This window comes from Ranitomeya imitator, chromosome 5 (genome assembly GCF_032444005.1).
Source record: "Ranitomeya imitator isolate aRanImi1 chromosome 5, aRanImi1.pri, whole genome shotgun sequence".
In the NCBI taxonomy this organism is placed as follows: domain Eukaryota; kingdom Metazoa; phylum Chordata; class Amphibia; order Anura; family Dendrobatidae; genus Ranitomeya; species Ranitomeya imitator.
In genome coordinates, this window is record NC_091286.1 from 380,982,648 (window position 1) to 381,005,310 (window position 22,663).

The 22,663-nt window shown below is 44.3% G+C and overlaps 1 protein-coding gene across 1 annotated transcript in view; it reads left to right on the forward strand.

The window, feature by feature from the left end:
• Positions 1–22,663, forward strand: part of COL21A1 (collagen type XXI alpha 1 chain) — a 536,987-nt gene that overhangs the window by 331,338 nt on the left and 182,986 nt on the right. Inside the window, exons 14-16 of the mRNA XM_069726746.1 lie at positions 5,315–5,368; positions 7,815–7,868; positions 7,959–8,012. Of these exons, the coding sequence (XP_069582847.1) occupies positions 5,315–5,368; positions 7,815–7,868; positions 7,959–8,012 (162 nt within the window). The remainder of the gene's footprint in view (positions 1–5,314; positions 5,369–7,814; positions 7,869–7,958; positions 8,013–22,663) is intronic.

A 22,663-nucleotide genomic window follows, 5' to 3' on the forward strand; every position in this document is an offset into this window, starting at 1 on the left:
TGGAGGGCACATCAGGAGGCTATTATAGTACTCTCTTTGTTCTCTTTAGTGTTGTAGCACACATGGGAGCATTGCTACTTAGTATGTAATGGCTATGATGAGAGCTTGTGTTCTGCTTATTTATGAAATTTGGGGAAAAGTGTCAATTATCCCCATTCATATATTTTACTGTCTCCTCTGTGCCTCCATTGTTCTGTTGTCAGTAGGTTTGCACTACACATGTGACAAGCTATGAGTTCACACCCAATGCTGCTATGACACTATTAGTACCATCATGAGAAAAAAAGAGAGTGCGCACATGACCAATTATAGCTTTGTGACAGCTCTCGTGGACAGCTCGGTGACAGTGAATTTACAGAACTATAGACTTGCAACTAAGCCCATACACCACTCTGTGCACACAGGTCATGATAGAGCCGCAGACTTCAGAGCAGTATTTTACGTGATCAGTGGGAGTTTCTGGAGCTGGATCCTCACCAATCAGCAGCACTGTGCAGTGCCTGCCATATAGTAAAACGTTTATATAATGACAGTTACACTTTAAAATATGAATTCCAGTACACAATTCTACCTACTTTACAGACTTTTAAGCCTGCTTCTAAGGGGCATCATCTTCCTTTGTGTTGTCTGATTACTAAAGAACTAAGTACTCACCAATTTCTGTAGTACAATGTATACTTCAACCCTTATTTTCTTACCAGTTAAACCAAACAAGTAAGCATGGCCTCTTCATTTTGGCATGCTTCAAATATCCTTTATGTTTTACTGATTTAACGGGAATCTGTCACCAGATTTTTGCTACTTCATCTGTGAGCATAAACAAAAACAACTATCATATAATTCACTATGGGTATGTGGTCACAGTGAAATTCACCAAACGACAGGTGAATGAACACTGGAATAATTAATAAAATATAAATATTTATTGACACCAAGTGTTAAAACAACTGCATATTAGCAGAAAGCAAAAATTACATACAGAGGGAAATAAAGACCACACAGGAAAATCACGTGGAAAAGATGTACAGAAAAATGGGTCCAGTAATGGTATGATATAAATCACGAACATCAGTGAATAAGGAATAACAGGATGGTTCCTGTACATAAATATTAAATATTGAGTATAACAATACATATCCACATGGATAAATAGTTAATTACATATGAGGACACCAAACAAATTTTTTAAACACATAAATAAATAAATAAAGACATATTATCATATATAAATAAATACCAAGTAACTCCAACATAAGTTTCTCCTTGAGACAGCTACCTGGCGAAACGTACGTAAGAGCTACTGGGTATTTATGATAATTAATCTTTATTTATTTTTTCTCCTTGAGAAAGCCACCTGGTGAAATGTACACTGGAGCTCCTGGGTATTTATTTATATATGGTAATTTATCTTTATTTATTTATGTGTGTTTAGAAATTGCGTTTGGTGTCCCCATATGTAATCAACTATTTAGATATGTAGATATATATTGTTACTCAATATTTTTAACGTTAATGTACAAGGGCCATCATGTTATTTCTTATTCACTTATTGATGTTCGTGATTCATGCCATATCATTACTGGACCCATTTTTCTATACTATATATATTTTCTTTTCCCCATGATTTTCTTATTTGGTCTTTTTTCCGCTCTGTATGTAAATGTTATCTTTCTGCTAATATGCAGTTTGTTGGCACATTTGGTGCCAATAAATATTTATATTTTATTAATTACTCATCTAAGAGCAGCATAATGTAGAAGAGACACTGTTTCCAGAGCTGCATCACTTGGTTTAACTTGTGCAACAGTTGTGACACAATCAGAGTTTTTAGATGTAGTGTGTAGCTGAACTCAGAAAGCTAACCTCACCAACTCCACTGCTTTCTGTGTATATTGTTTATTGACCATGAGCTGCATATCAGAGGAGGTGGGGTAGTCAGTCTAGGAGTCTTGTGAGCTGCAGTCCAGGCAGTGATAATATCCTAGTGATGAAACTTGAATTGTATGGAAATAATAGCGTACAGCTTAATAAGTGACACATCTCTGAAATCTCTATCTCCTGCTGTCTTCAGAATACATAGCAAAAACCTGCTCACAGATTCCCTTTAAGATTGTATTGCATCCCAACAGTTGTTAGCTGACATAGTTTAAGTACATTTTTTGTACAACATTTATTAATAATAAAGTATTTTACACTAATAGAACTGGAGGGTATAGTTGACGAGATCTGCACCATACTTATTTAAATGGACATATAAAAAAAACTAAGAAAACACAAATAATTACATTGAACAGAATATATTCTCTTCATCTCCGCCTTTACTTTGATCCAATGTTGGTTCATAATGCAAATAAAACCAAGAGATATATAAAAAAAATCTTCCCTTTGAGTACCAGAAGATCAACCATTTTCCTCCTCCTCATCAGTATTGCAGAAGATCCCAGAGAGAGCTTTTGTTAAATTCCTGTAAAATAGTAAAAGTTGTAATTTGTATTTAAAAAGTGTCCTAGTTCTGCTCTTTCACTTCCATATTGTGTGGCTCGGCTAGCAGTGCTGTGATCTGGCTTTCATGACGTCTTATGTATTGATCACTTCACAAATGTTAGAGGCTCTGAAACCATGGCCAAAAGAAGAAATCATCAATGTGAAATCTAGCAGAAAACATGTATGTGGAAACCTAGCACACACTGCCTGGGTCCATACATGTGCAGACCAAGCACACCCTGCCTGGGTCCATACATGTGTAGACTCAGCACACATTGTCTGGGTCCATGCATGTGTAGGCAGAGCAAACATTGCCTGGGTCCATACATATGCAGACTGAGCACACAATGCCTGGATCCATACATGTGCAGACTGAGCACACATTGTCTGGTTCTTACATGTGTAGACCGACTACACATTGCCTGTGTCCATACATGTGTAGACCAAGCACACATTGCCTGTGTCCATACATGTGTAGACCAAGCACACATTGCCTGGGTCTATACATGTGTAGACCAAGCACACATTGCCTGGGTCCATACATGTGTAGACCAAGCACACATTGCCTGGGTTCATACATGTGTAGACCAAGCACACATTGCCTGGGTTCATACATGTGTAGACAGAGCAGACATTGCCTGGGTCCATACATGTGTAGACCGAGCACATATTGCCTGGGTTCATACATGTGTAGACCAATCACACATTGCCTGGGTCCATACATGTGTAGACAGAGCAGACATTGCCTGGGTTCATACATGTGTAGACAGAGCAGACATTGCCTGGGTCCATACATGTGTAGACCGAGCACATATTGCCTGGGTTCATACATGTGTAGACCAATCACACATTGCCTGGGTCCATGCATGTGTAGACAGAGCAGACATTGCCTGTGTCCATACATGTGTAGACCAAGCACACATTGCCTGGGTCCATACATGTGTAGACCAAGCACACATTGCCTGGGTTCATACATGTGTAGACCAAGCACACATTGCCTGGGTTCATACATGTGTAGACAGAGCAGACATTGCCTGGGTCCATACATGTGTAGACCGAGCACATATTGCCTGGGTTCATACATGTGTAGACCAATCACACATTGCCTGGGTCCATACATGTGTAGACAGAGCAGACATTGCCTGTGTCCATACATGTGTAGACCAAGCACATATTGTCTGGGTCCATACATGTGTAGACCAAGCACACATTGCCTGGGTTCATACATGTGTAGACCAAGCACACATTGCCTGTGTTCATACATGTGTAGACAGAGCACACATTGCCTGGGTCCATACATGTGTAGACAGAGCAGACATTGCCTGTGTCCATACATGTGTAGACCAAGCACATATTGTCTGGGTCCATACATGTGTAGACCGAGCACACATTGCCTGGGTCCATACATGTGTAGACAGAGCAGACATTGCCTGTGTCGATACATGTGTAGACCAAGCACACATTGCCTGTGTCGATACATGTGTAGACCAAGCACATATTGCCTGGGTTCATACATGTGTAGACAGAGCAGACATTGCCTGTGTCGATACATGTGTAGACCAAGCACACATTGCCTGTGTCGATACATGTGTAGACCAAGCACATATTGCCTGGGTTCATACATGTGTAGACAGAGCAGACATTGCCTGTGTCGATACATGTGTAGACCAATCACACATTGCCTGTGTCGATACATGTGTAGACCAAGCACCCATTGCCTGTGTCGATACATGTGTAGACCAAGCCCACATTGCCTGAGTTCATACATGTGTAGACCAAGCCCACATTGCCTGAGTTCATACATGTGTAGTAAATATAAGGACACATTTCCTGTCCTACTATTTTGACCGAGAGCACAATGAGTGCCACTGCCAGAAAATGAAGTTTCAGCTTGTAGCTGATATTATACAGTAAACAAACGCAGCAACTGCTTGAAAGCAGTATCACACAGCAGGGACTCAGATCACATTACTGAATGGCATGAGCATGTTTATTAGCAATACAAAAAAGTTATTGTAGATTTTAATTAGTGAGACGATGAATTTTTAAGTGGGTAAATTATTTCATAAATTTGCATGAAGAATAAAACCATTTCTCCACTTCGGAGACTAGTTGCTATATTGAATGTGGAATGTTTTTTTCTAAACATTATCCAAACCTTCTGGATAAGATTTATAGTTGGAAATGCACTACCTTTCAATCTTCCTGCCTCTAATGCTTGAATTATATTGGTTTCCTTAGTGATCTTCTGACATAAAAGGAGGCTTTCATCCACAGTTACTACAGTTCCAGCATCACATGTGATTGATTTTGGGAGGACATAAGGTTGTTTTTGGGCACCATACTCCCACAACCTGCCTTATCCCCATTCCTAGAGATTAACATGAAAAGTCCTTGTTTTTTTATATCCTCAAATAGTATCCTGAATATTTTATTCTATATTGTCAAGTAAAGCAGCATAATACTTTTCTGGCATTACAGAAGATGATATTACTAATAAAAACAATATTATCAATTAATATTATTCTAGAACTAATTGCTGTTTTTTTAAATACATACTTTTTTTTATGTAATTTGATCTTCACATTTGAATAAGGAAAGTCATTTGCTCAGTTATCTGTGAGCTGCCTGGTTGATAATCCAGGAACTTGCTTTGATCATAGATGCAGAAACTGTACATAGTGGTCCTATATCTGATGCACGCTTCTGCCTTCCTTTTTATACTTTTGTTTACTAGTGTAAGATTATAAGGGGAATTACTAATATATCACCAGAAATGTTTATTTTTTCTTTCTCTAAATATGTTTGAAATTTCACTCCATTAACTTAGGGTGATCAGGGACATAAAGGAGAAAAGGGGTTTGACGGAGTTGACGGAAAAAAGGTAAATAACTTTTTCTACATGCTTTACAATATGTTAAGTGCTCGTTTGAAAATGTATGAGAATCTATTTTCTAAAATAATGCTAATTAATAACACTTCCCACTTATATGAAGGTAAGTGTAGAAATATTATTCTAAATGTAGTATATATATTAAAACACTTGTGTTAGGCTTCATTTACATCTGCGTTGTATAGCTTTATGTCAGACAGATCTTTAAAATGAGACCCTTAGGGACATAAAAAGATTTTTTGCATTCTAACTTGTGCTGAATTATACAACTATTTCCACTGCTAATTTAACCCATTTCATATGTCCTAACTCTTTCTAACAATCAGTTTTCTAATATACTTGTATTACTTGTGCTGCTTCTGTAAGCTCAGCTCTGTGTGGGTCATATATCCCAGGGGACTGGAAACGGATGAACTGAGCAGCTCACGTCATTAGTGGAGGCAGGACTACTGTACGTCTCAATGAATGACAGCAGTCTGGGCTTGCATGATCTCGTCAGAATAAATTCTGCTCCTCTGCCTGGATCCTGCCGTTATCTTAAAATGCCGTGCTTTCAACTGACAAGCTCTGCAATGTGCTGCTGATCAAAGCTTCGGCAGACTCAGTCTGCACCATTCATGACCAAGCTCAGATCAGGCTTCATTCTCCTCCTTTGCCTAGATCCTGCTGAAGCTTTGAAGCGCCGTTCCTTCAGCTCACAAACCCTGTGAATCACTTTCTAAGCAGCACATCGCAGTGCTTGTCAGCTGGAGGGATAGAGCTCCGAAGCAATGACAGGATCCAGGCAGAGGAGGAGAATAAACTCTGATCTGAACATGCATGCTAAGACTGCTGTCACTCACCGAAATGCAGCCCTGCCCACACCAGTGACCTGTTCTGCTCAATTAATCCGATTGCTGTTCCCAGATTGGATGTAGCTGAGCCAAAATTGCAACAGAGGACTGTAAGACCCATCCGAAGCTGGCCTTACAGGTGCAGGGCAGGTAATAGAAGTATATTACAAAATTGATTGTTATGAAGAGTTAGGACAAAAGATACGGGGTGAAATTAGCAGTGGCAAACCTCTTTAAGTAGAGAAAAAGTGTATATATGCCACGTCACACATTGCTTCTAAGTCAAAATGCCATGTTTTCTAAGGCACCATACAGCAGAACACATATTGCATGCAGTTTCATCTGTCAGGGCTATAGGCTAAAGACAATACGTGAAAGATTTTCCATATGTATATACTGGACACATATATCAAGAGTGAGGCGTAAACAGTGTAATGTATATATTCTGCATTTACTCTCTCCCTGCTTTCATTGAATGCCCTGCTGCTCATCATTTATGGCATGCAGGCTCCCACACATGCTAATCCAGGAAAAAGATGTGCACACTTTCACTGGGTTGGTGCAGGCATGAACAAAATAGTCCAAGTATAGGAAAAATCAGCCGCACTCAAATGGTTGAAAGTTCAGCAAACTGTGTAGTTTCTTTATTAACACAAACAATAAACATCACCAGGTGCTTTTTTAGGAGGTAAATGGGTGGCGGACTATTCAATTCGTGTAACGTTTCGACCCCAGCGGGTCTTTATCAAAACCTCACTTATGCCAAAGAGGTAGAGGCGAGGAGAAAGAGCCGAGTTCCCATAGGGCAGCTCTGGTGGAGTTGTGTAGAAGCACGTCCGCCTGTTGGGTGAACATCACCTACCAGGCGGACGTGCTTCCACACAACTCCACCAGAGCTGCCCTATGGGAACTCGGCTCTTTCTCCTCTCCTCTACCTCTTTGGCATAAGTGAGGTTTTGATAAAGACCCGCTGGGGTCGAAACGTTACCCGAATTGAATAGTCCGCCACCCATTTACCTACTAAAAAAGCACCTGGTGATGTTTATTGTTTGTGTTAATAAAGAAACTACACAGTTTGCTGAACTTTCAACCATTTGAGTGCGGCTGATTTTTCCTATACCCACACATGCTAAGGCAGAAAATTGCAGTTTCATCGCCTCCTTTGTTTTTCTCCATTTTCTAATTACTATTTTACAGTAAAAAAAGATTTTTGTTTGGTTGCTGAAGAGATTTGTTGCTAAGAAAAGGAGTGTTTACGACTGCTGGAAGTTGTGGAAAATATTTTTCCTGTTGAAATATATTACACAATTGTCATAAGAATACATGTAGTGGTGATTAAATAAAAAAAGGACTAACAATACATACACATTATGTATATAAATCAATAATACTTATGAAAATAAGAAACTTTGTAACATATCAGAGAAATCTCTTTCTCCTCCTAATTATCAATTCACAGGCAAACTCTGTCTTCAATAAATCTAAATACATAATTTAAAACATAAAAAAACCTCTGCATTAGAAACTTGTGATTTTATTTAAATTAATAATTTGGTTTAAATCGAAATGTAAATACTGCTTTATATTACACATTAATTGTTTAGGGCGCGAAAGGAGACCAAGGAAATAGTGGGTCAATTGGAAAGCCTGGGAGACCTGTGAGTATATATTTGAAATAAAATGTTTTTTTTTGCAATATTATTAAGAGTGTTGATTGGATTTTGATTATCAGTCTTTCATTTTAAAAGGGAGAGCAAGGAATACATGGAAAAGATGGCATGCCAGGCTACCATGGAGAGAAGGTAATTTTCCATATTTTTTACATTTAGCACAGCTAACTACTATGCACAATATGTATTTAGAATTGTGAACGCTGTGAGATAAAATACAACTGCAAGTTGTTAGTGCAAATATCTTTTTGTTTATCCTTTGTTTGCATGGCCTTTTAAGTGAGCGTGTAGATATTTCATGAAAATGTTATTACTTGCAGAATTTATCATAAAAATCACAGAGGGGTGAAGGAACTAGGCTGCATAACCATATGTTTGGCATATGTTTGAAAAATTAAAAAATCCCGGAGGAGTCCAGGAATTTGGATGAAACATGTAGGGACACTGGGGATACATACAGGGGGAAAGGAGCTGTCCTTGTCAATGAGCTGAGACTTGGAGGTAATTTACAGCATTGATTAGGATCCTAAACCCTGTAGGAATAAATCTAGCCTCTCTTGTACAGAGTATGTGCTGTCTCGTTATTATGTGCATATCACTTAATTTTTATAGTTAGACAGTATAAACTTTTTTCACAGTTTTTATCTGACTTAAAGGGAATAGGTAAAATATGCATGTTGGCGGTAATGCACTCCATGAATTTCAGTTTAAACTACTAGTGTTTAAATTAATGTTAATAATTGGAGATACATGACTATATCCAAAGGCATTTTCCCTAATAATATCCTGTGGATAAATACCTGCTGGCACCTGCAACATATGTTGGCATGTAGTCAAGGCTTAGCCTTTAAATGCATTAAAAAAAGTTTTCCAGTTTTATTTCAATAAGATTATTAACTCTGTTCTTGAAATAGCTATTGCAGCATCTGAGAAGATTGAAATATGGAGAGTGCTCCCTTTGTAACCCATTAGCTTCTCGTAATGCAATCACTAGGGTTAAATGGGTTACCATTAGTGATGATCAAATAGTGAAATATTTAGATTTGGGAAAATCGGCACAAATAATTTCTAATATCCGTGTATTCTTAATGAATCCAATGCAAGTCAATGGGAAAGCAGAATATTTTTCTGCTGGACCCAACAAAGGGGTCTGGGGGCCTGAGAAAAAAGATGAAATGGATGGGAAAGAGCTAAAACTAAATGGGAACAGCATGGAGACGATGCCTGCATGCCTTTCTGACTCGCATATGGTATCTGGGAATAAGGTTGTCAGACTATTGAATCGGTTTTATGGATTTTTAAAAAGACCTACCAAAGAAACCAAACATTTTTTTTTAAAGGGAAACATGCTAAGAAACATTATTTCCCTCATAATTACAGCATATACTCGAGTATAAGCTGACCCGAATATAATCCGAGGCACCTAATTTTGGCACGGAAAACTGGGTAAGCTTATTGACTCGAGTATAAGCCGGGTATGCATTGTCACCTCATCGCTGTCCTGCTATGTGCGGCTCCCCCATTGCTGTCATGGTATGTGGCTCCACCTTCCTGTCCTAGTATGTGGCTCCCCATTTTGTCCTGGTATGTGTGGCTCCCCCATCCTGTCCTGGTATGTGTGGCTTCCCCTATTGTATGCATGGCTCCCCCGATCCTGCATGGCTCACCTTCCCCTCCCATTGTGGTATGCATGGCTCACTCCCCCCATCCTACTCACCCTCCTTGCGCCGTCACTGCATCTCCGTTGTCCCAGCGTGGCAGGTCTCCTGTGCTGAGCGGTCACATGGTGCCTCTCATTTAGGTAATGAATATGTGCTCTATGCCTATGGAGTGGAGATGCATGCATATTAATTACTTTAATGAGTGGTACCACGTAACTGCTCAGCAGAGAAAGAGCTGCTGGGACGGAGATGCATGGACAGAGATGCAGCGACGGTACCAGGGGGTGAGTATAATGTCTTCTGTTAGCCAGCTACTACCGCTGCTCCGCCGCCCTCCCCTCTGGCTTTCTGGACAATGACTCGTGTATAAGCCAAAGGGGGCATTTTCAGCATAAAAAAAAGTGCTGAAAGTCTCGGCTTATACACGAATATATACAGTACATGTATATAACGCAAAATAAAAAAATTAAATAAAAATAATAATTTATACCTCACATTTAGCATATATTCACACAGAACGTTTTGGCTTTATTTTTTAATTTAACATTTGTGAGCAATCTCACTCCTACATTTGGGAGGACCCTCCCTCATCTCAAATAGTTTGCAAGATAGTGGAATACATATTCCCTATCACTTTACAATGCCATTTCAAACATGCCCATTTGAATTTTGGGCATCGCCCGCTACCACCACCATGTCAACCGCCATGTCATTATGCAGCACTCGCTGACAATTAGCAGAGTGCCACCATGTGCTGTGAAACCTGCATTTTGTAAGGTCCACAGTTCATTTTTGCCTCCAGATCCCAATGGAACCACTGTCATAGTGGTGAAGCCCTTGTACGGTGAATATAATACAGGAGTTGGGGGAGCTGTATGATCAATATCAGTAAATTGGATTCTACCAGACACCAAAACCATTAGAATTAAATTCAGAATACAGTGTATGCAAGCAAAGGCCTGCATTGAGGTCAGTCTTACAGGCCTGAAACCCTTGTCTGGAACATGCACAAGCCTCATTTTACTTGGAGGCAGCCTCCTCAAGGGAAAGAGACAGGAGTGCCATTGACCAATCTGCACAAGCCTACGCACTTTTTCTGGAAACTACCCAACCAGGCAGAATGTATCTTTTGCTTGGCTATGAGCAACAATGGAGTAATTAGAGGATATGTCCCAGAGAGTGTCGAGGTCTATGGATTGTATTAAGGTACCTTCACACATAACGATATCGTTAACGATATCGTTGCTTTTTGTGACGTAGCAACGATATCGTTAAGAAAATCGTTATATGTGACAGCGACCAACGATCAGGCCCCTGCTGGGAGATCGTTGGTCGCTGAACAAAGTCCAGAACTTTATTTCGTCGCTGGATCTCCCGTGGACATCGCTGGATCGGCGTGTGTGACACTGATCCAGCGATGTCTTCACTGGTAACCAGGGTAAACATCGGGTAACTAAGCGCAGGTCCGCGCTTAGTAACCCGATGTTTACCCTGGTTACCAGCGTAAAAGTAAAAAAAAACAAACACTACATACTTACCTACCGCTGTCTGTCCCTGGCGCTGTGCTCTGCACTCCTCCTGTACTGGCTGTGAGCGTCGGTCAGCCGGAAAGCAGAGTGGTGACGTCACCGCTCTGCTTTCCGGCCGCTGTGCTCACAGCCAGTACAGGAGGAGTGCAGAGAAGCTGAGCGCCGGGGACAGACAGCGGTAGGTAAGTATGTAGTTTTTTTTTTTTTTACTTTTACGCTGGTAACCAGGGTAAACATCGGGTTACTAAGCGCGGCCCTGCGCTTAGTAACCCGATGTTTACCCTGGTTACCCGGGGACTTTGGGATCGTTGGTCGCTGGAGAGCTGTCTGTGTGACAGCTCTCCAGCGACCAAACAGCGACGCTGCAGCGATCCGGATCGTTGTCGGTATCGCTGCAGCGTCGCTTAATGTGAAGGGGCCTTTACTCATGTGACAGGCAGTGCTACAGAGCTCAGATAAAGGCCTTAGCGAGGTAATGACCATGTTCCAATATGTGTAAGGCTTCGGCCTGAATAGGTCTGTGGAGTGGAGCTTATTAACCCAGTCTCTTAGGCGTGCTTAAAATATACAAAAACTGGCCAATACCCACCACCATTTTTTTTGTAAGGACCCAAATATAGAAAATGTAATGGAAGCAGCAGTTTAATAAAGAAACAAAAGTCTCATTTAGGAGCCTGGAAAAGTCAGCAATGGTCTTTGTCCAGCACCGGACAATGTAAATTACTAAAGAAAATGTATGCCCTATCTAACTAAAAATTTGTGAACAGACATACAGTATATGCTGACAAGGGACAACTGAACGCTGCCCTGCGACAATAAACTGGATGTGGTTAATGACTGTTGTGTTTGTGCAACTGCAGATTGTGGACTGGAGGCCTCAGCGCCTCCTTCCTGGACAGCAGAAATGGAATAATGTAACACAGGGGAAGGGCCAGTGGTTTCACGGTCAGACACAGATTTTGTACCCAGGCATTCCGCCCACCTACTAGGGTGCTGCGTATATGAGCAGAATATGGCGTATGCTAACCGAGGTATCATGTCAAATTTCCCTCTATATTGTGTAAGGCTGAAAAATGAAGAATTGTGCGGAGCATATTAATGCATTTATGTTCCAAAATGTCCAATTGCAGACTCAAAAAACAACATAAGTCTACCAGATAGTCGTTTAACCCCTTCAAGTCGCAGCCCTATTTGTTTTTGCGTTTTCGGTTTTCGCTTCCCTCTTTTTTATTTTTCCGTAAATATGGCCATGTGAGGGCTTGTTTTTTCCGGGATGAGTTGTTAAATGACACCATTGGTTTCACCATGTTGTGTGCGAGAAAACGGGAAAAACATTCCAAATGTGGTGAAATTGCAAAAAAGTCCAATCCCACACTTGTTTTTTGTTTGGCTTTTTTGCTAAATGCTAAAACTGATCTGCCATTATGATTCTCCAGGTCATTATGAGTTCATAGACACCAAACATGTCTAGGTTGTTTTTTATGTAAGTGGTGAAAAAAAATTCCAAACTTGCTTAAAAATTTTTTTTAAATTGCACAATCGTTCCTATGTAGTGGAATTACAGCATTGCTATAAGCGCTGACCACAGGGTGACGCTCACAGCAATCCGGCATCAACAACCATAGAGGTCTTCATGAGACCTCTGGTTGTCATGCGAATGCATCACTGACCCCCGATCATGTGACGGGGGTCAGCGATGCGCACATTTCCGTCCCGATGGCCAGAAGCGCGCATTAAATGCTGCTATCAGAGTTTGACTTTTGTAAAAGCAACAATAGTCAAATATCAGATACCACGCTTAGGTGATATAGACAATGATGCCACTAAACACATAGGCGCAACCAACACGTGTTTCCACTAACCAAATAAATAAATATAGCAGCACGCTAATTAGTGGTAAGAAAGCAGTGTAGAATGAAACGAACTTACATGGCTGATAACTGCAAGAATGGTGTAGCTGTGTGCACATGAATGATCGGGCACTTACCCCACCAAAGCTGTGTCAGTGCCCGGATGATGTGACTGCTGCATTCGGCTGTACAGCTGGAAGCCAGGAGAGCAGAGGCGGAGTGGCAAGGGGTACAGGTGGCTGAGCCTTACCATAGAAGCCCCTTCATCCAGACCTTGATTGACCTAGCTGTGTGGCATGGCACATTGTCCTGCTTGAAAAAACAGTCCTCAGAGTTGGGGAACATTGCCTGAGCAGAAGGAATCAACTGTTTTTCCAGGATAACCTTGTATGCGGCTTGATTCATGCGTCCTTCACAAAGATTAACCTGCCCAATTCCAGCCTTGCTGAAGCAAGTGGAAGATAGCAGAGAGCAGCAGCATGTAATTGCAATGATCAGAACACCTAGGTGCCTGCCTGCCTTTCACCCACCATCCCTACCTCTCTGCTATTAAATCTCTCTACTAAATCCCCACCTAACAAACAATCTTAACAGTCTTTAGCTCTTAAAATACCCTTTTGGATTAAATAAACATTCAGTATAAACACATATCACTCTCCCTACACTACTTTCACTTTCCTTACACTGCTTTCTGCTGCAAGATAGTGGCGGCAGACTTTAAATAGTCGCTTTGATGCTGGAAGGCCAGCCAATAAAAGAAATGGCACACCAAAAATTGTGCCCATATTATTGTGATTGGCAAGCCAGCCCAGCATGTTCATTGACTGCAAATAAAGTGCCAAACATGCTGAGTGAGTCACTCGAATAAACAAAGGAGAATAACAAATTACTATACCATACTATTCGTGAGTAACGAATAGTGCCGAATGTATTCGCTCATTACTAGTTACCATAAAATATGGAGGCCTGACAATATCCTTCCTATCTGCAAAGTACAGATTCTACTGGAGGCAAGAGCTGATAAGCAGAAATAATACCGTATTTTCCAGCATATAAGACGACTTTTCAACCCCTGAAAATCTTCATAAAAGTCGGGGGTCATCTTATACGCCGGGTGTCATCTTATAGGGCGGGTGCAGACCAATGTGCATATGGTGGGTGGGGGGAGTGGTCCCAATGACAAAGAGAGGGGGCTTCTCATAGTGAAGGTGTAAGTGGAGTATCCCCCTATTACCTCATTGTGGCAGCGATGCTCTCTGTGCTGGTGGGGCGGTGGCGTCCCCTATTTGTGCAGCATGGGGTCTCTGTGCTGGGAGCAGCGGCTCCTCTTTGTGCAGTGTGGGGGCTCTGTGCTGTGGGGTGTTGGCGTATCTTTGTGCAGCATCGGGGCTCCGACGGCATTTCCTCAAAGCCCGGTGGCATCGGCAGCTCCATTGCTGCGATGCGGTGAGATGAGATCGGAATCGGAGCATGTGCCGCCCCCAGAGGCCACTGCATCGTAGCAATGGAGCTGACGGGGCCTCCGGACTTAGAGGAAATACCGGCAGAGCCCCAACGCTGCACAAAGAAATGCCACAGCCCCCCATCACAGAGCCCCCACACTGCACAAAGAGGAGCCGCCACCGCCCCCAGCACAAAGACCCCACGCTGCACAAAAAGGAGCCGCCACTGCCGCTGCCCCCAGCACAGAGAGCATCGCTGCCATAATGAAGTAATACGGGGATAATCCACTTACAGTTTACCTGTGAGACGCCCCCTCTCTTTGTCATCGGGACCACTCCCCCCACGATATGCACATTGGTCACCCGCCCTATAAGATGACACACAGTGTAAAAGAACACCTCCGACTTTTAAGAAGATTTTATATTTTAACAGGAAAAGTTGGGAGGTCGTGTTAAACACCCAGTCGTCTTATACGCTGGAAAATACGGTAGGTTGCACTACATACTTAGCACATTGTATTATTTATATGATGAAGATATCCCATTTTCAAGTCCCTTAATGAGACTAATGAAAATTGTAAAAGAAAAAATGTTTGTTTAAAAAATTATGAAAAACAGGTTTTTATATAATAAGTAGGAGAAAACATGTTCGGTGATACTCGGATATCACTTAAGTATCTCTAGATAATCTTGCCTTGCGCAGGCGTGTACTATGGAGGACAGAGAATGAACTTCAATCCAATATTGCAGCCAGCATGCAGCCAGCGGGTAAGGAAAGGGTGAATCAAACACCCAAAAACCCCACCTCCATGGCTGAAGATTGTTCCCTCCAAATTCAGGTGACAGTGTCCTTTTAAATGCTTTGTGTTACATATTCAGTGGCATATAACACTACAAAAAAAGAGATGACATTTTTTTCTCGATGGTGTGCCCAACTTGTAGCTCACGAGCCACATGTGGCTTGCGGGCCCGTAATGTGTGGCTCACAGCTTGGTGCATTAGCACCAGGTGTAGCAAACAGCTGTTAGGATTAGATCTCTAGATGTTGACTTTTGTCTGTAGCCATGCTCAGAAGAGCAGATCTGAATGGGGGTAAGATGGGAAACCCTGGAGCTTGGCTTACTGCTTTGGTGTGATTTCAGTGGTAAAGTTTTGGCTGTCATTATAAACAATAACAATCTCTTTATTTATATAGCACCAACCTATTCCGCAGCGCTTTACAGTTTGCACTCTTTATCATCGCTGTCCCCGATGGGGATCACAATCTAATTTCGCTATCAGTATGTCTTTGGAATGTGGGAGGAAACCCCCACCCATTAATAGGGAGCTCTAGGTGTCACTACTGAGAGTGGGGCAGGAACTGGATGTGGCTCGTGACCCTCTTTCAAAACTGAATGTGACTCTGAAGGTCAGACAGGTTGGGGACCTCTGCCATAGAGTATTACGTGCTTTGCGTCACATTTTGGTGATATATAACACTCCAAAAAAGGATCCCATACATATTCTGTATCTAATTTATGATCCATACAGTATTATCTGCTTTGTGTTACATTTCGGTGGTATACAATACTTTAAAAAAGGATTGAAATTTGTTTCTGGATTCAGCTACTCTCCTATAAATATTATATGCCTTGTGATACATTTCTGTGGTATATAACACTCCAAAAAAGAGTTGAAATTTTTTTTCTGCATTCAATTACTCATCCAAAGGCTATTATGTGATTTGTGGTACATAATATGGGTATTAAACTCCAAAAAACAACTTTGACTGCTGCAAGTGGCCTTTTTTTTAAATTAAAAACTAAGCTTGCTTTCAAGAGACCTAGCAATCAGAAAGTGGAAGTGCTTATGATGGTGCACACAGATGCCGAGGACTTGGGACAGGTGTAACTATGTCTGTTGCTGGAGCACAAGAAATATGCCCACATAGGTTCCAGCTTAACTGTGCAGAGAGGCATGGTACACCACTTCTGAAGCCATAGCAGTGTGAACAGGTGGTCTTCTGAATAGCAAATAATGCTTCCAGCATACTTGGCAGCATCACCCAGTCTTTCAAATGATACAGTCACAGCAGTCAACAGTCTGGGTGACTTAATAATACCCCTAATCCTTCCTCCCATTGTATTGAGTCCCAGGGGATCACTGATCCCACACTAGTACACTTTGAAAAGCTCTTTACAACATCACTTCCTGATTTTGGCCTCTCACCCTGCATGTTCCAAGAAGGACAGGAGGAGATGCTTTTAAGTGATGTACAAAACTTAGAGCAACCACGGCAACAAAAAGATGACTGTGGGGAAAGGCAAATTTTGTCTAAGGAGGAAGATGATGAGACTCATTTGCCGTTAAGTCATGAAATCAGGAAAACCAGGGTGACGCAGAAGAAGATGAGGTGGTTGATGATGAATTCACTGACCCAACCTGGGAATCTGGCATGTAGAGCATGGCCAATAGTGCTGAGAAGAAGGGATAGGCAGCAACGAAACAGGCTGGAAGAGACCAGAGATAAAAGGCAGGCAACTGTTTCGCAGAGCACTGATGATCCTGAATTTCTCCATCAAAGAGTTAGGTGTTCCCCAGTATGGGACTTTTTAAAGAGAGTTCTGAGACAAAAGAATTGGTCATTTTCAACCTCTGCCATGCCAAGATCAGCAAGGGCCTGACAACTAAGAGCCTAACCACCACATGCTTGATCAGGAACATTTAATCTAAGCACCCAACTCGGTGAGCCAAATGACTGGTTCCACAATTGGTGCCAGCAGGTGAAACCTCTTCCTCTGTTCTAGATGCTTCCCAATTCCCTGTCCATGACACTGGCGCAGATGCCTCATGCCCTGCATGTCTCTTTGCACATTCTGACGCACCATCATCAGGCATTTCCAAATCCTTGTACCCGCAAAGCGTTCAGCTGTCCCTACCTAAGGCATTGGAATAAAAAAGAAAGTTTACAGCCACCCACCAACAGGCCCAAGCGCTGAAAGGTACATTTCAATTCTACTTGCCGTGGTAATGTGGCCATTAAGGCTCATTTGCACTGATGATTTCTTCTGACTCATGGCACCATCCATCCCTTGGTACTTGGTCCCCAGCCACCACTTTTTCTCCCAGTGTGGCATCCCCGACTGGTACCAACATGTGTCTAGGAACCTCACCCACTCACTTATCAACATGTTACTGGGATTGTACACTTAATGACCGACATGTGGACAAGAGCTTTTGGCCAGGGATTTTACATTTCCCTGATGGCACACTGAGTGAATATTGTGGGGGCTGGAGTTGAATCCTACCCTGGCACGGGACAAGTGCTCCTGAAGCCGAGAATTGATGTCCCTACTTTTATAATAGTTTTTCACATCATACATCAGATGCTGCACCCACTCCTGCTCCTCCTCATCCTTCATCTCCGATGTGTCAGAGCACATCGTCCACATCAGCCGGAAGCTTAAAGCTCTGCAGCACTGCTGTTAGGGCTAGCGGAACGCACCGAGTAAACAGAGATGTTTATTGATATTGGTGCGTTCGCAGCCCGGGGTCCACCGTGCAGGAGTACCTGCTGCTAGCAAACGGCGGAGCTATATGGCGGTATAGACTAACTCAGTTAATTCACTGAGTAGCCGTGAAAGGAAAGCACTGTGCCCTGTTAGACTCCACAGAGGCACAGGCTAACTGCCCAAACAGAGAGCAGTCAGTGGTCACACAAACACACAAAACTCCTCGCCGGAGGAGCCAGCATTCTAGGGGCTTATTTCAGCCGGGTCCCTGAATACACTCAGACTCAATCTCCTCGCCGGAGGAGCCAGCATTCTAGGGGCTTATTTCAGCCGGGTCCCTGAACACACATACATGTGACCACACTGGCGCAAAGCACATAACATAAGACAATACTAGCGCATGGCCATGCGGTCATGCGCAGTTTATATAGTTGCAGCACAGGAAGCTGCTACTGAAGTTTTTGCCCTTTCAGGACCTTCCAGAAGGACCAATGGAAAGTGCTGCAGTACCTGAGCATGTTTTGCCCTTTCAGGACCTTCCAGAAGGACCAATGGAATGTACTGCAGCACCTGAGCATGTGACCGAACATGTGGCCCTCGACCTCCAATGGGAGACCCTGCCCTGGGCATGCTCAGTGTGAGTAAACAGGGACTTAGTCCCAGAGAGGCTCGCTCGCCGCAGATCAGTGCAGGGTACCATAGGAAAGCCAGAAAAGGCAGTAGTGACCCTATGCACCGAATCAGCCCCAGCGAGACGCTGGGAGCGACGTCTCCGCTGAGCAGAGCCCACTGCGGCCGATACCGAATGGGAGACCGCAGCAGACACGGATCAAGATTCCCCCTGTGCAGCAGAGGAAACTCGACTCCTAACATTACCCCCCCTCCTAGGGCCCCCCCCTCCTTGAGACTCACTACGCTCAAAAGCTGCGATAAGCAGCGGAGCCCGAATGTGCTCCACAGGCTCCCAGGTTCTATCCTCTGGGCCGTGACCCTTCCAGTCCACCAGATAAAATTTCTTGCCACGTACCACCTTGCACCCCACAATAGCATTCACCTCAAACTCATCCGTGGATGAACCCGATGTCCCAGCAGATGACTCGGAAAACCGGGACAAATGAACGGGTTTTAAGAGGGAAACGTGGAAAGTATCGGTGATACCAAGGCGTGGAGGAATAGCCAAACGGTAGACCACAGGGTTGACCTGTTCCAGAACCTTAAACGGGCCAATGTAGCGAGGAGCAAACTTAGTGGACTCAACTCGCAGCCTGATGTTACGGGCGGAGAGCCACACTAAGTCGCCAGGAGCAAAGACCGGAGCGGGGCGCCGGTGTGTATCAGCCGAAACCCTCATTCTCTCCTTGGAGGCCCGGATGGCATCCTGTGTGCAGTCCCAGATGTCACGTGCCTCCACCGCCCAGTCTGCCACCCTAGAATCGGTGGATGACACGGGCATGGGCACAGGGACACGCGGATGCTGGCCGTAATTAAGGAGAAAAGGAGTTTGACCAGTGGAATCGGCTACGGCGTTGTTCAGGGCAAATTCCGCCCAAGGTAGCAAAGATGCCCAGTCATCCTGCCTAGCAGAGACGAAATGTCGCAAATATGTCACCAGAGTCTGGTTGGTTCTCTCCACCAACCCATTCGTCTCGGGATGATATGCAGAGGAGAGGTTTAACTCTATGCTGAGTAAACGGCAGAGCTCTCTCCAAAACCGAGATGCGAACTGGGGACCCCGATCGCTGACAATCTTATCAGGCATACCATGCAAACGGAAAACGTGTTTAATGAACAACACCGCCAAGGACCGTGCTGAGGGTAACCGAGGAAGCGGCACCAAATGCACCATCTTGGAGAAATGGTTGGTGACAACCCAAATAATGGAGCAGCCACGCGACTTGGGTAAACCCACCACAAAGTCCATCCCGACCATCTCCCAGGGCCTGTCTGCCACCAGTAGAGGGTAAAGCAACCCAGCAGGCCGTTGCCGAGGAGACCGATTCTGGGCGCAAGAAACGCACGCCTGAATATAGTCCTTGACATCTCGGGCCATATGCGGCCACCAGTATGTTCTCGCCAGAAGCTCAGATGTCCTCTTGGTCCCAAAATGCCCACCCACTCTGGAGGAGTGAGCCCAAGAGAGAACCTCCGGTCACAAGTTAGCTGGCATGAAAGTCTTGCCCGGGGGCACAGACTCTAGCGAAACCGGAGCTAACGTTCTCAGGCTCTCAGAAGGGACAATAAGCCGAGGCTCCTCCTCCTCCGATGACACCACGGAGCGGGAGAGAGCGTCAGCATGAACGTTCTTCTCCCCGGAGAGGAAATGGAGAGTAAAATGGAACCAGGAGAAGAACAGGGACCATCTAGCCTGGCGAGAATTCAGCCGCTGGGCCGTTTGCAGTTACACCAAGTTCTTGTGGTCAGTGAAGACTTGGAAGGGAAAGCGAGCTCCCTCCAAGAGATGTCTCCACTCCGAAAAAGCCAACTTCATGGCCAGCAACTCCCTGTCCCCGATGGAATAATTCCTCACCGCTGGTGTGAAGGTCTTGGAGAAGAAGAAGCAAGGATGCTTCCGACCTTGAGCATCCTTTTGGAAAAGGACTGCTCCAGCACCAACGGATGAGGCATCCACCTCCAAGATAAATGGCTTATCAACATCGGGGCGATGTAGGATGGGAGCGCTAGCGAAGTGTGACTTGATCGAGAGAAAGGCTTTGGAGACCTCCTCTGACCACAACTTGGGATTTGCTCCCTTCTTGGTGAGGGCAACCAAGGGAGCTACCAAAGTTAGGAAGTGTGGAATGAACTGGCGATAGTAATTAATGAACCCCATAAAGCGCTGCACCGCTTTAAGAGAATGGGGTTCCTGCCAGTCCATTACAGCCTGTAGCTTGGCAGGATCCATAGCCAAACCCTGGGCAGAGATGATATAACCAAGGAAAGGCAAGGACTCCTGCTCAAACACACACTTCTCCAACTTGGCGTAGAGGGAGTTTGCCCGTAAGAGGTCGAAGACTTTGCGAACATCTCTCCGATGGGAGTCAATATCTGGAGAGAAGATGAGAATATCATCCAGATAGACTACGACCGAGGTGGTGAGCATATCCCGGAAGATGTCGTTCACAAAGTCTTGGAAAACGGCTGGGGCATTACAGAGCCCGAAGGGCATCACCAGATATTCATAGTGCCCATCCCTGGTGTTAAAAGCCGTCTTCCATTCATCCCCCTCACGGATGCGCATCAGGTTGTAAGCACCCCGCAGATCTAACTTTGTAAATACCCTCGCTCCCCGTAGCCTATCAAACAGCTCAGATATCAGGGGTAGTGGGTACTTGTTCTTAACGGTGATGGCGTTAAGACCCCTGTAGTCTATGCATGGACGTAAGTCTCCAGTCTTCTTCTGTACGAAGAAGAACCCTGCCCCTGCCGGTGACACTGACTTCCTAATGAATCCTCTTGCCAGATTCTCCTGGATGTACTGGGACATTGCCTCCGTCTCCGGGAGAGATAACGGATAGACTCGACCCTGGGGAGGCTCAGCACCAGGCAAGAGGTCAATAGGACAGTCATAGGGGCGGTGAGGCGGAAGGGTCTCCGCAGCTCTTTTGGAGAACACATCTGCATAGGGCCAATAGTGCTTGGGGAGAGAGGAAAGATTTTCGGGTACCTGTGTAGTAGCAACCTGAACGCACTCCCTCAGACATCTACGCTCGCAAGATTTACTCCATCCCAAAATTCTCCCAGAGGACCACTCAATATGAGGAGAATGGTAGCGAAGCCATGGTATCCCCAACAGGACCTCATCAATTCCCTCAGGAATGACTAATAGGGAGATTATCTCCTGATGTGATGGAGACACAGATAGCGTGAAAAGAATGGTTTGGTGGGTAATCTGTGAAGGTAGTGTTGACCCATTTACCACTCGATCGGTTACCGGCTTGGCGAGCATCACCAAGGGCATTGCGTGACGCTGGGCAAAAGCGGAAGACATAAAGTTACCCTCTGCCCCAGAATCCACGCATAGCTCGACCATAAGAGTGGATGGGCCTATGGTAATTGTCCGCTTGAAGGACAACTTTGAGGCAAACGTCGCCGTGTCTAGTGTACCTCCTCCAACTGCCACTAGACGCTGACGTTTCCCCGACCGCTGAGGACCCTTGGATGCAAGGTGTTCTGACTGCTGGCAAACATGACGGACCATATGTGCACAGGCAGACTGAGACTTGGATCCCGCTCGTGTCACCTCTAAGGCCTCATGTGACTCGGATGCCTGGACTGGAGATTCCAAAGGTTTGGCGGAGGTGGGAGCCAGCCGAAACCTCTGCCTACACTGGGCTCGCTCCAACCTCCGCTCGTTAAAACGGAGGTCGATACGAGTAGAGACAGTTATTAACTCCTCCAGTGTGGCAGGAATCTCCCTAGTGGCCATAGCGTCCTTAATGTGGTCAGCCAGGCCCCTCCAAAATATGGGGATAAGGGCTTTATCCGACCACTCTAGCTCAGAAGCTAAAGTACGGAAGCGGACGGAAAATTGGCTGACCAAGGACTCACCCTGAGTTAATGCCAGTAGTTGGAGCGCTGTGTCATGGGTGACTTGAGGTCCTAAAAAGACCTTTTTCAGAGTGCTCAGGAACAACGGAGCACTCTGCACCACATGATCACCACGCTCCCACAGCGGCGTAGCCCACTCCAACGCCCTGTCCGACAAAAGAGACACAATAAATCCCACCTTAGCCCGCTCTGTAGGAAAACGTGCAGCCAGGAGCTCGAGGTGAATAGAGCACTGACTCACGAATCCCCTACAAGTTTTGCT